The sequence below is a fragment of the Cibotium barometz genome, chromosome 28, assembly GCF_041138505.1.
Source record: "Cibotium barometz isolate CiBa-2024 chromosome 28, ASM4113850v1, whole genome shotgun sequence".
In the NCBI taxonomy this organism is placed as follows: Eukaryota; Viridiplantae; Streptophyta; class Polypodiopsida; order Cyatheales; family Cibotiaceae; genus Cibotium; species Cibotium barometz.
Window position 1 is genome coordinate 19,275,324 of NC_141073.1, and position 13,435 is coordinate 19,288,758.

Genomic DNA, 13,435 nt, shown 5'->3' on the forward strand with positions numbered 1-13,435 from the left:
CGAAAAAAGATTTGTTATAAATACGTGTTTTTCCTATGCTGAATCGATCGCATGATAATTAGAGGATTAGCATGGCACAAGAAGTACGCATGGCTAGATCACTCCCTTGTAGAATGTGATGGAGTTCAGCTAATTCCTTTGCGTGTTAGGTCTCGCCACCCTTGCTCTGAAGGGGGGTTCGTTGGGTATGTGGAGCCTCGTCTTCATGTGTCCGCGTCTTGTATGAGCCATCTTATGTGTGTGTGCCCAATTATGTCTGTGTGAACAGCCCCTAAATGGGTTGTGTGCGAGCAACCTTATTCATATGTGTGTGTGAGAGAGCGAACACCTACTTAGGTGTGAAAACCCCCTTAAATCTGGATAAGATGAATTACCACATGTCATTATGTTTGAGTCTGTGTGATATGTGTCCTATATGTGTGTTAAAAGATAAGGCGCCCTACAAAAGACTTGTACTTAGTGAATTCTCCGTATCAATCAAATCATACATTGTGTGTACAATTATTAGCTCTCTTTACTGAGTTTTGTTACATCTCTCTCTCTCTCTCTCTCTCTCTCTCTCTCTCTCTCTCTTATATAGCTGTGTTATTCTCCACCAAATGAGCTCTCTCTCTCTCTCTCATTCATCTGACCACCATGGTCCAGTGGAAGTCGAGATGTCTCCTGGTTGCGCTCTGATCTCCAGCAGCAATGACAACCAGACCCAGTGGCGGCGGACTCTTATCGCAGGATAGGTTTACATCAAACTAAGTAGGAAGAGGTACGGCCACAAATCACACATCATGTGTGAAAGAGACACCAAAAGTAGTGGGAATGCATGCCACGATTTTGCATCTCCACGCACCTCTGAAACCACCAAGATTTAGATAAAAATTTATTATTCCACTGCCTGTATTGACAATGATGGTTGGAAGACCTACATTCCAAGACCTGCATCATCAATTCCAGCAGCAGAATTGCAAGTACTCATTTACAGCAAATGTATTTTCTGCCTGGAGTGGTATTCTGTCATAATGCTAACATTTTGGTAAAACATACAAACAAAAGCTCACGGAATGAACAAGTCAAGATTTATCTTAAGGTAAACGATGTGAAATTGATAATACAAGTACATGTACAACCTAGAACATAACCAATAGCAGCATAACCATACTGTACAGGCCTGCTTTCTAAACCTCATCTTCCATATCATAATGCTACACAGGCACCTCCATGTCCATATAGCTTCGTGACACTCATGTCAGCCCTCGCAGAGAAGAGTGCACCATCTACTCCCTCGTGCATCATATCTCATACATGCCCTCTCCCAAAACGGGCAGGATAGCAGCTGCTTGAGTATCCGGCATGTAAATGCTACAAGAAAGTATACTAACCAATAAGCATCCACTGTAAGCAAATCAAGTCATATCTATGTATCTTATTCCCAACACCATAAAAACCGTAAAATACAATCTAGATTATAATCACAAGGCCCTGTGCATCGAGTGGAAATGGATGAAAAGCAAAAAAAACACATGAAATACTTACTTTGAACCAGAGGGAGGATAGAATTGGGGGCCTTCATCTAGGCCCTCACATATAACTTCCCCGGTTTTGGAGCGATAACAGATAATTCCCTTTGCATCATCTGAAAATACATTCAATACAGCATCATCCGAAAATACCTGCAAAAAATCAAAGCCATGTCATATCCCTTCCCTTATCACTGTGACCATTCAAACAATGCATAAAAATGATAATGAACATGGCTATACATGCCTGAGTGGCTCAGCTCATCACGACCCACCCTAACCAAGAGGTTGTGGGTTTGAGCCATGACACCATAGGGTTGTGTGTATGAGTGGTGTAGCTTCTAGCTTGGCCAAATCCCCTCGAAAGAGGGCTTTTGAAAAAAAAAACATGGCTGTGTGTGATGAAGCTTCAAAGCAGTGGGTAAAACTGTGGTACTTTGAACGTTAACGTGCCCAATAGGCTTACCTTGGCGACACTCTCAACCTCTTGTGACGTGGAAGCGACCTGCAACTGTGTAGCTCGAGGGATTGACAAGTGGCAGCCACTGGGTCTTCTTGACGGCAGGGATAACTTCTCAGGGTGAACAACACTATGCAAAGGCTTGGAGCGAATTAAACTGGCACAACATAGTGAGAATGTACATGTAGGTGAGGCAGCCATGACGAGAGGAGACTTGAAATCCTGTAAGATGCCCTCTGCAAAAAGAGAGACCAGCTAAGCTCACGAGGCACAATCCAGAGAGAAGCCCTAGTGGAGAGGGCAACATTACAAAACCAGTATCAAACTATAACAATGACCCGAAAGAGCAACACAGAGTGCTTAAGGCCTTAACAGCACATTCATAGTCTGATAAACACAGGAAAATTACGCACAGGCAAGAACTTCAGGGAAGTAAAGCCCCCACGACGACCTGTTACAGAGACAAGCCTGCTCAAAATCGCTAAAACACAAGCAGATAGGAAGCATAACACCTAAAGAAACACCGACGACATGGGACAAACCCTAATTTACTCTGATTTTAAAACCACATGGAACAAACCATAATTCACACAGGCAGATTGATGTAGCTGCAACACAAACCCTACAACGACTAACAGAAACATTAGAGACAGTGGCTTCACAAACCTCGCGTGTCCACTAAAGAAAGGTTCAAAGGAAACCCTAGAAACAGAGGTAAAGGGACTCACCTGCAAATGCACTGCGTCTGTCTGTGGGAGTGAATAGCTGAAGGAGAAGATGAGTTGAGTGGCTGTGGAAAAACCAAGGCCATAGGCGTGGAAAAACGAGGCTTTAAGGATAGGGACATGAAAAAAACTGACCTTCGGTCTATAATTTTCACTGCTCAAATTGGGAAAAACCGGTTGTAATTTTGCTTTTATATATGTAAGAGAACACGGTGTCATTTTTTTTAGAAGAAAACACCTGTCATTAAAGAATTTTGAAACCAGGCTAATATTGAATACTTGAGAGAGCCATTAGCCAAGTTTCAATACATGGGCGCTATGCAAGGTTGGGTCCGGAAAGCGTTTTTTTTTAAATAAAGGTCGCTTAGTACATGCATACGTTTCAGAACATTATGAACTTGAAAATTCATGTTAGCAAAAAAATTTTAACCTACGTGTAGGGCTCATGTTGCCTAGTTCCCACTTGTAATTTAAAAGAAGGGTTTGAATTCGTTCGATAAACTGTGCCCACATGGTAATTAAAAAAAAGCGTTCGAATCCGTTCGATAAATAGTGTCCACATGGTTTAAAAAAACTAGAGTACCCTTAGAATAGCAGAGAAATGTTCAAAAGAACTTTCTTTAAGGTTTTGATAATACCAAATGAGGTATCTACATGTATATAGTGCTGGTATACAGTAAGTTTATTGGGGTTATGTTATCTGTTATATGTTGACAAAGATATAAAGAGATGTTTGTAAAGCCTTAATATATTCATTTTGGATTTCAGTAAAAATGGAGATCTAGAATGATAACATCGGCTCCAATGCCGTAGTGGATGTGAACGATGCTTCCAATGTAGAAGTAGCTTTGTCTACCTCGCCTGAGTTTATGAATGTTGGAGCTACAAAACACCTTGCTCGATCAAGGTCTCCAACTAAACAGCATATGCGAGCGTACTGAGAAAAATCAGGTTGCTTGCAAGGAGTACTTAGATGCCATTTGGGATGAGATCCATGGAAGTGATAGCTAAAGGGGAGATATGCTAAGAGATGAGTTGACTCATCATTTCCATTGCGTTCTTGATAGTAGTGGTCGCATGGAGGCTAACCAACTAGACATGATTTCTTTCATGGAAAATATGCATGTTCAAATTGGAGAATGTCTAGTTGGATGTAATAGAGAATGTAAAGAACAAGTCGATTCTCTAAAAGAGTAGGTACATACATTAGGCTTAGAGGTGTTGAGTCTTAAGATAATTGTTAATCGACTCAATGCTATTATGGAAAAGATGAGCTGTATGTTGGAAACTAGGGTAGTTGCCTAGAGATATTGTGACAGTAATAATGCTTTTGCTCAAGGGACATATTGTTTTGCAACTTTCCAGATCCAGCTCTCCATGGTGATAGTTACGAATTCCTATTTTCTCAAATTCTTTACATCTCTTCTAATTTTTTCTCTCGCTCTCTCTTTGGAGATGGAGAGAGATTTTCTTTTATTAGTGTCATAAGGAGATGGATTATATTTGTTATAATCACTTTACTATTATAAATCTCTCTAATAATTACATCATGTTTGCTACTGTGCGGAGTCTATTTGAGAGTAGGGTCACATTGTGATAATGGCACTTGAAGTAGAATAAATGTAACAAGGTAATATTAATGTTGTTCATTTGAAGTCAAGAAAGTTTGTAAAAAGCAAATTAGAATTTGTTATTTTGTGTTAGTTAGGGATGTTGAAATTTGAGCATAATGATGAGCTATGGTGGATCATACACTAGAATCAACATCATTAATAAAGCGATTAGCAAGATGTAATTAGTGAATAATTAGCAAATAGATTAATATAGGCATGGATACTCAAAAACCAGCAAATTCTCATTAGGGCTATGCCTCAATTTATAGAGTTTACATCAAGCAATTAGTGAATAATTAGCAAATAGATTAATGTAGGCATGGATACTCAAAAACCAGCAAATGATTAAGACGTAATTAGTGAATAATTAGCAAAAAAATAGATTAATGTAGGCATGGATACTCAAAAACCAGCAAATTCTCATTAGGGCTATGCCTCAATTTATAGAGTTTACATCAAGCATCAAATCCCATTAGGGCTATGCCTCAATTTATAGAGTTTACATCAAGCATCAAATCCCATTGATTTCTCCACGATTCACTCCCAGAATATCTCCACCTCTTGCCTGATTCTCTCCACCTCTTCTCTTTTCCCTGAATATCTCCCAGAATAACTCCACACCCCTAAATTCTCTCATGCTACCCTTTATCCTCTCCCAGTAGATTCTTCTCACCTTTTCACAGGTTCTTTCACAATTACATCTCCTCTTTTACAGCCTCTATCCAAGAGCTTGTTCCCACACACACCCTATTCACTTGTATATTTCAACACCTCCCCTCAAGTGAATAATCCTAGTACACCTAGACCCTATACCAAGTTTGCCTCCCTTTACTTGATAGTCCGCGACCAGTGTCTACTCGTCCCCTCAAGTTATCTCAGCACACCTGGACCCTGTATCAAGTTTCTTTCTTACTTGACAGTCCGTCGACCAGTGCCTCAAGTCCCTAAATTCCATAGTCCTTGACACTCTCTCTCTCTATGTGTCCAAGGCTACTATCAGTGCCTGCTGCGACCTTGACTAAATTACTCACACATTCATCTACCACGTGGCCTACATCATCGGTGGCTCTCAGAGGTGGTTTTACTTTATTGGGGCAGGTTACATTGGGTTGTGGGGTCTCTCTCTCTCTCTCTCTCTCTCTCTCTCTCTCTCTCTCTCTCTCTCTCTGAGATTTTCACATGGCTCCTCACTCTTTGGAGCCTCACATCTTCTCTTGTCTTCAGTCTTCTTGTCGTGGCAGCATCTCTCCACGCGTCCGTCTCTTCTTTCAGTCTTCTTGGGGCAGCTTCTCTTCTTGTGGCAGCTTCTCTTCTCGTGTCCATGTCTTCCTTCAGCTTTTCTTCTTGGTGTGGATCCTCTTCTTGGGAAGAGATATTCTTCTTCTTTCATGGCTGGGGCCATGAGCTTGTCCGTCATGTCATTTTGCTCCATGTGAGCAACATGTTTCAATGTTTTGCTGACAGTTCCTTTGGGATTTTTCTGTTTATCTTTTGTCATTATGCAATGCAAACCCAAAATTATGCGGGAGGTCTTACCTCTTGCCTTATTCTGGACAAGGGCAGTGTCTGTTCCCATTTTTACACTGATGCAATGTGCCCAATACATAATGCGTATAGCATTCATTCTCATGCACATTCCAAATGCAACTCTGGCTGTGAATAATCTTGAATTTGAGTGAGATTTACAGGCATTAACCAAGGGTTAAATGCAAAATGATGATTTTCACAAATTTTATCAGCACAATTTTACCAGAAATTACATTAAATCAAGGGTAACCAATTTGTACGAGATGGTTGGAGTATCAAACCAACTCCGATTTGCAATCTGAAGTTATAGGGATCTGTATCAGATACCTAATGGTTAATTTGAACCCTCAATTGTACCAAAATACTATGATTAGCATTGATTAATCACTGATTAGCAAATTAATGCTCTGGTTTGTGTGCAAAAAATAGAGTATGCGGGGAGTCCAGATCTGGTGCCTTCCACTTCAAATGAGCTCAAATGCTTTCAAAGGCATCAATATCAATGAGTCTAGTAGAGGATTAAGCCAAGAAACACAAGATTTGACCAAATAATGAAAGCTTAATCTCTGTTTTACCAAAGTCACCTGCAGATTTGATGAAGAGCTTTGATCTCAATGTAGACTTGATGAAATTGAATTCTGTCTTCACCAGCTTGTAGAGCATGCTTGATTACCCCTTGGGCTAGGAGGAATTGAAGCAATTTGATTTGAGCAAGGAGAAATCTGCAGTTTACTCAGAAAAAAACGCGCTGACTTCATCGTCGATTTCTCCTTCGTTTCTTCGCGGTTTGCTGCACCGTCTTGCTGAGCATGAAGCCAAGGATGTTAGCTACCATACTCTAGAAGATTATGCCCTAATTCTATGTGTGCAAGGTGCTAGAGATCCTCCACTGGCTGGGGGTGAAGGGGAGAAGTGAAAACTCACTAAAAATTTGATTTTTTGCTAATTATCTACTAATCCTAATTAATTAACTAATAGGCTCATAAACCTAATTGATTCTAGGCATGGCTCTAATACCATGTTGAAATTTGAGCATAATGATGAGCTATGGTGGATCATACACTAGAATCAACATCATTAACAAAGTGATTAGCAATGATTAAGACGTAATTAGTGAATAATTAGCAAATAGATTAATGTAGGCTATGCCTCAATTTATAGAGTTTACATCAAGCATCAAATCCCATTGATTTCTCCATGATTCACTCCCAAAATATCTCCACCTCTTGCCTGATTCTCTCCACCTCTTCTCTTTTCCCTGAATATCTCCCAGAATAACTCCACACTCCTAAATTCTCTCATGCTACCCTTTATTCTCTCCCAGTAGATTCTTCTCACCTTTTCACAGGTTCTTTCACAATTACATCTCCTCTTTTACAGCCTCTATCCAAGAGCTTGTTCCCACACACACCCTATTCACTTGTATATTTCAACAAGGGGCTGTATATACCTGAGTTAGAGTCAGCTTCGTTGACTTCAAATTTTGGATGCAACATGCGTGTCTTATTGTAATTATTTGCGGAGAAGGGCTTATATTTGAAAACAACTTGTTGCTAATTTAACGAAGTACTTTAATGACAATGGAACTGAAACATTTAGAAGGTGTGAAAATGAGGAAGAGCATAGAGAATTCCATGGTAGAAGCCACTTAGATTCAAGTAAAGGAGCTATTGCTAATGGTACACATCCAATCCATAGCTCCAAAAAATAAACTTGTCTCTCCAGATATTTTTCATGCTTGCAACTCGGACTCACGGTTTCCATGCACTAGAAATGAGGAGCTGTCACCCCCCTTTCCCATTCACAAACCTCCTCTAGCTGGAAGCACATGGGGGAAAACTATCTATATAGCTATAAAAGCTGACCATCCAGGTCCTCCCTGGCTTTGCTACTTAGATTCAAGTAAAGGAACTATTGCTAATGCATCTGCTCCTCCAAGAGGATAGCCTAATAGAAAGAGGCCTTGTGTGTAGAAGGCAACATAGATACAGGTGTAGGTACAGGTACAGGTAATTATGTTGGCCATGACACTCCTTCCTCACACATTGAGGATATCCCTTGCAAACAAACCACACTTTCATCTCGTGTTTTCTCCACCTCATGGATAAAGGAGCGGCAAAGAGTTCCCGAAATAGAGATTGCTTGCACTTTGATGGAGTGGAATATTTCTTTTAATGTTCTTTGCACGGAGCAATGGAAAAGAATGGTGTGTGCAATTGCATTTGTTGGCCTATGTGATGATTAGTCAGGGTGGAGTACAAGAAGATGTGCACAAAGATGCTAGATGATGAGAAGGCCAGGATTGATGTGGCCTTGCAACCGATATGAGATAATTGGAAAAGATTTGGATGCACTATTTCGTCAAATGGATGGGTTGACATTAGGAGACACCACACGATTAATATATTGGTGTCATCATGCATGGGAACATATTTTCTACATGTTATGGATGCAGGGAAGTCTGGGGAGCATGTAACTGGTGAATTTATCTCCCAACACATATGTTAGGCCATTATTGATGTGGGAGTGGAAAATGTAGTATAGGTTGTGACAAATAATGTCTCAAATTGCAAGAGAACGGGAGAGTTGGCAGAGGCAGAGTTCCCTAGCATTGTGTGGATACCATGCGCTACGCATTGATTGGACTTATTCATGAAAGATGTGGGAAGGTTATCTTAGGTGCAGCCAGTGTTGGCCGATGCAAATCGTGTCACAACCTTCTTCCGTAAGAATCACAAGGTTTTAGCTCTCTTCTGTAGCAAAACCTTGACATGGTTCGACTCTCTAAGGCACACTTTGCTTATGCTTATATAGTCTTAGAGAGATTGCTTAAGCTATAGGTTCCTTTGCAAGCGTGTGTTGTGGATCCCTTATGGAGAGAAGAAAGATCATGGAACACAGAGGTAACAAAATACATTTAGCAGAAGATCTTGAATGAAAGTTTTTGGGAAGACATGGGAAAGATCATGAAGCTCTTGAAGTCTCTCTACTTTCTTTTTTGTGCACGATAGATATGGAGGAGTCTCCCATGGGTCTTCTCTACCATAAATTTTGGAAGATGCGGCTAGAGATTCAAAAATCAAAAGTTCTCGAGGAGAAGTAAAGACATGTAACTTCTTGTATAAGACGTAGATGGTAGTACGTTTTCTTATTTGAAAGATAGTCTTGTTCATAGTCTCTTATGTTATTTGTTTCATGTTTACCATTTATGTCTAGAATCAATGAGGTCTCTAATATCTTAGAGACGTATTGGGCATGGATGTGCCGCCCTATTCATGGCATAGCGACTTTGCTTCATCATTTTGTACCGCAAAGATGAAGCCACTGGTAAAGAAGATGCGGTAAGAAACCCCGAGCTTCTTATGCTACGAGATTGGTACTTAGAGTAGGTATACACAGAAGAGGAGCACACTACTATTAATAAAGAAATGGTGTCATACTTGATAAATTTGGGAGCTTTATTTACTCGCGCCTCATCTATGAAGGAGGAGGAGATGAAGTTTCCAGTCAATTGGTGGCTTACTTATGGTTACAACACTTTGCACCTACAAAGAGTGGTAATGCATGTTCTCTCTTAGGTGATTGCTTCAGCCTTCGTCTCACAAGATTTGTGTGCATATGTAGCCACAAGTTGTCATGTTGTATATGTTTAAACTCACATGTGCATGAAAATACAACTGGTGGTGTAGAATTGTTCTGCCGATGCATGTGAGCGAAATTGGAGTGCTTATTCCTTGATACGAAGATACGTAATTAGACTTAGCACAAGTCATATGGATGGTCTATTTCTGAGCCAATCTTTGTCTTGTGTAAAATCTCAAGAAGTTGGACCATCCTATGCAGGTACTTACTAACTAGCTACGAATCGCTCTCCAAATGGCATTAAAAGTTTGTATGTGCTGAAATTTGAGCATGCCTTGTTCATAGGTGGATCCTCTCCCCTTGGAGCACCTTCCTACCCAAGGTAAACGCTAAGCCATGTTGAGAGATAAGGAGGATTAGATCTTTTGCATGCTACATAGAGAGCTAGAGAGCATAGATAGGAGGGTCACACGAGCTCACGCTAGAGCTTATGACATTCAGCCTATTAGGATTGCTTCACAGAAGGGCCATGCTTTACAGGCTCATGTTTGAGGTAGACACGCTACCAAGGGTGGAACTCGATGGTGGATGACGGCGGTGAGTGTTTGCTAGAGATGAAGCAGAGACGTCCACACGAGTTGTAAAGCATCGAGAGGTTGTTAGTATTTCACCTGAGGATGATCTACATGGAGGCTTAGAATCCATCGCAGAGCTTGAGTAACAACAATCAGAGAACATGGAGGTTAAGACTAGGTATGAGGTTAAGGTTAGGGTTAGGTTTTTTTTTATGAGACGAAAACATGGAGGTTTGGACCGCAACAATCAGAGAAGCTGGTTGGGAGCTTCTTGCCCCAAAAATAGCATTGGAAAGATCATCTTGGCCGGGCGTTGACTCATACACAGTCCTGGAAAGTTGTCGAGTTGAGACGTAGTATGGAGGATTTCACCGGGCAGCATCTTGATCTCCTCATTAGGCAACAACAGGAAGTGAAGAAGAAGAAGAAGTTACAGAAGAGAAGAAGATGAAGACAACCATACGCCATAGCCGGGAAGCTGTTTTCACCTCCTTATCTAACTAGAAAAAATTCTGCTGCCATATCTACAAGGATTTGCTAAACAAAAGCCGCTAGTTTGGTGCCATTTCTATCATTAGGGAAGCTATGCAGATGTCGATTGCATGCAGTGACATTTTTCCTCTCTTCTTGTTGCAGCTTTTTTGCCTCTTGCTTTTCACTTTGTGTGTGTGTGAGAGAGAGAGAGAGAGGGGGGGAGATGGGGATGTACATATATACACACACATGCATGATCATACAAATACATACAAACATACACATACATAAGCATAGACATTCATACACTCACAAACATATACATATACATGTATATGGTCTAAGTTTGAATTTCTTAGTAATCCTATATGAGTATTTTTTTGTATGTATCTATAAGATTATATGGATGTATGTATGTATGTGTATACATACATACATACATACATACATATATATATATATATATATATATGTATATATGTATATATGTATATATGTATGTATCTATAATAGTATATGTATGTATGTATACATACATACATACATATATGTGTGCGTGCGCACGTAAGGCAAGCAAAAACACATGTTTACGAGACAACATACATACATACATGTGTGTGTGCACGTGCACGTGTGCACGCAAGGCAAGCAAAAACACATATTTACTAGATATACACACATATATATGTATATATGTATATATACATACATACCAATACACACACACACACACACACACACATATATATATAGAGAGAGAGAGAGAGAGAGATAGAGAAGACTTGGGTGTATTTGTGTGTGTGTGTGTGTGACAAAGAGAGGGTGAGAGAGAGAAAAAAAGGTTACAACATTTATTCATATACTTATATCTATCTGGTGTGCCAATGTGTGTATCTTTGAAAATACATACTATGTTTCTCTTTTTTTATATCTTGCTTCTCATATTTTCTAATCTTCCCTTTTAAGTTTTTTTGGGATGCTAAAACTGAGAATGAATCGCACTTTTTTTTGGGGGGAGAGAGAGAGAGAGAGAGAGAGAGAGAGAGAGAGAGAGAGAGAGAGAGAGTTTTTCATTTAGTTTTTGATCTACATTCATGTTTCTTATTGTAGGTTGTTGGGGGGTTGGTGTAGCCACAGAGAGAGAGAGAGAGAGAGAGAGAGAGAGAGAGAGAGAGAGTGAGAGATTTTAGTCTGTGAGAGTGTGGGTGTGGGTGTGTGTGTCTAGTCTATGTGAGTACCGTGTACACATATATGTGCAAATATAGCCACTTATATATGCATTTGTTGAAATTAGAGCAATATGATGAGCTATGGTGGATCAAATACTAGAATCAACATCATTAACAAAGTGATTAATAAATAATTAAGATGTGATTAGTAAGTAATTAATAAATAGCTTAATGTAAGCATGGATAATAAAAAACCAGCAAATTCTCATTAGGCCAATGCCTCAATTTATAGAGTTTACATCCAAGCATCTAATCCCACTGATTTCTCCTTGATTCACTCCACCTCTCTCAGAATATCTCCACCTCTTTTGCCTGATTCTCTCCACCTCTTCACTTTTCCCAGAATATCTCCACACTTCCTAAATCTTCTCATGCTAACCTTTATTCTCTCCCAGTAGATTCTTTCCACCTCTTCACTTTTCCCAGAATATCTCCACACTTCCTAAATCTTCTCACGCTACCCTTTATTCTCTCCCAGTAGATTCTTCTCACCTTTTCACAAGTTCTTTCACATTTACACATTCTCTTTTATAGCCTCTAACCAAGGGCTTGTTCCCGCACACACCCTATTCACTTGTATATTTCAACACCTCCCCTCAAGTGAATACTCCTAGAACACCTAGACCCTATGCCAAGTCTCTCTCTTACTTGATAGTCCGTGACCAGTGTCTACCACACCTCCCCTCAAGTTAACTTAGCACACCTGGACCCTGTACCAAGTTTCTCTCTTACTTGATAGCCCGCGACCATTGCCTCAAGTCCCTAAACTCATAGTCCTTGACACTCTCTCTCTATGTGTCCAAGGCTTACTACAAGTGCCCGCGACCTTGACTAAAGTGCTCACACATACATCTACCATGTGGCCTACATCATCGGTGGCTCAGAGGTGGTTTTACTTTGTTGTTGGGGCAGGTTACATTGGGTTGTGGAGCCTCTCTCTCTGTCTCTCTCTCTCTCTCTCTCTCTCAAAGATTTTCACATGGCTCCTCACTCTTTGGAGCCTCACATCTTCTCTTGTCTTCAGTCTTCTTGTCGTGGTAGCTTCTCTCCACGCATCCATGTCTTTCTCTTCTTTTAGTCTTCTTGTGGTAGCTTCTCTTCTTGTGTCCATGTCTTCTTTTGGCTTTTCTTCTTGGTGTGGATCTTCCTCTTGAAAGGAGATGTTCTTCTTCTTTCATGGCTGGGGCCATGAGCTTGTCCTGTCAGGTTTTCTTGCTCCATGTGAGCAACATGTTTAAATGTTTTGCTGACAGTTCCTTTGGATTTTTTATGTTTATCTTGTGTCATTATGCAATGCAAACCCAAATCTATGTGGGAGGTCTTACCTCTTGCCTTATTCTAGACAAGGGCAGTGTCTGATCCCATATTTACACTGATGTAATGTGCCCACCAATACATAATGCATATAGCATTCATTCTTATGCACATTCCCAAATGCAACTCTGGTTGTGAATAATCTTGAATTTGAGTGAGATTTACAGGCATTAACCAAGGGTTAAATGCAAAATGATGATTATCACAAATTTATCAGCAAAATTATATTAAATCAAGGGTAACCAATTTGTACGGGATGGTTGGAGTATCAAACCAACTCCGAATTGCAATCTGAAGTTATAAGGATCTGTATCAGATACCTAATGGTTAATTTGAACCCTCAATTGCACCAAAATATAGTGATTAGCATTGATTAATCACTGATTAGCAAATTAATCCTCTATTTTGTGTGCAAAAAACAGAGT

At 40.1% G+C, this 13,435-nt stretch overlaps 1 protein-coding gene across 1 annotated transcript; it reads right to left on the minus strand.

Moving 5' to 3' along the window:
* Nucleotides 1-1,058: 1,058 nt before the first annotated feature.
* On the minus strand, nt 1,059-2,797 carry LOC147622618 (uncharacterized). Its single transcript, XM_086822157.1, has 6 exons — nt 2,700-2,797; nt 2,552-2,593; nt 2,385-2,439; nt 1,978-2,193; nt 1,528-1,664; nt 1,059-1,353 (listed from the first exon to the last, which is right to left on the minus strand). The coding sequence occupies exons 1-6, from the start codon at nt 2,780-2,782 to the stop codon at nt 1,284-1,286; spliced, it is 603 nt and encodes a 200-aa protein (XP_086678283.1). The 5' UTR covers nt 2,783-2,797; the 3' UTR covers nt 1,059-1,283.
* Between the last annotated feature and the right edge of the window lie 10,638 nt (nt 2,798-13,435).

Coding starts and splice junctions, on each gene's coding strand:
- LOC147622618 (XM_086822157.1), bottom strand. CDS start 2,782: ATGGCCTTGGTTTTTCCACAGCCACTCAACTCATCTTCTCCTTCAGCT. Junction 2,594..2,699: donor CAGACGCAGTGCATTTGCAG/GTGAGTCCCTTT, acceptor TAGTCGTTGTAG/GGTTTGTGTTGCAGCTACAT. Junction 1,354..1,527: donor TATCCTCCCTCTGGTTCAAA/GTAAGTATTTCA, acceptor ACTTTCTTGTAG/CATTTACATGCCGGATACTC.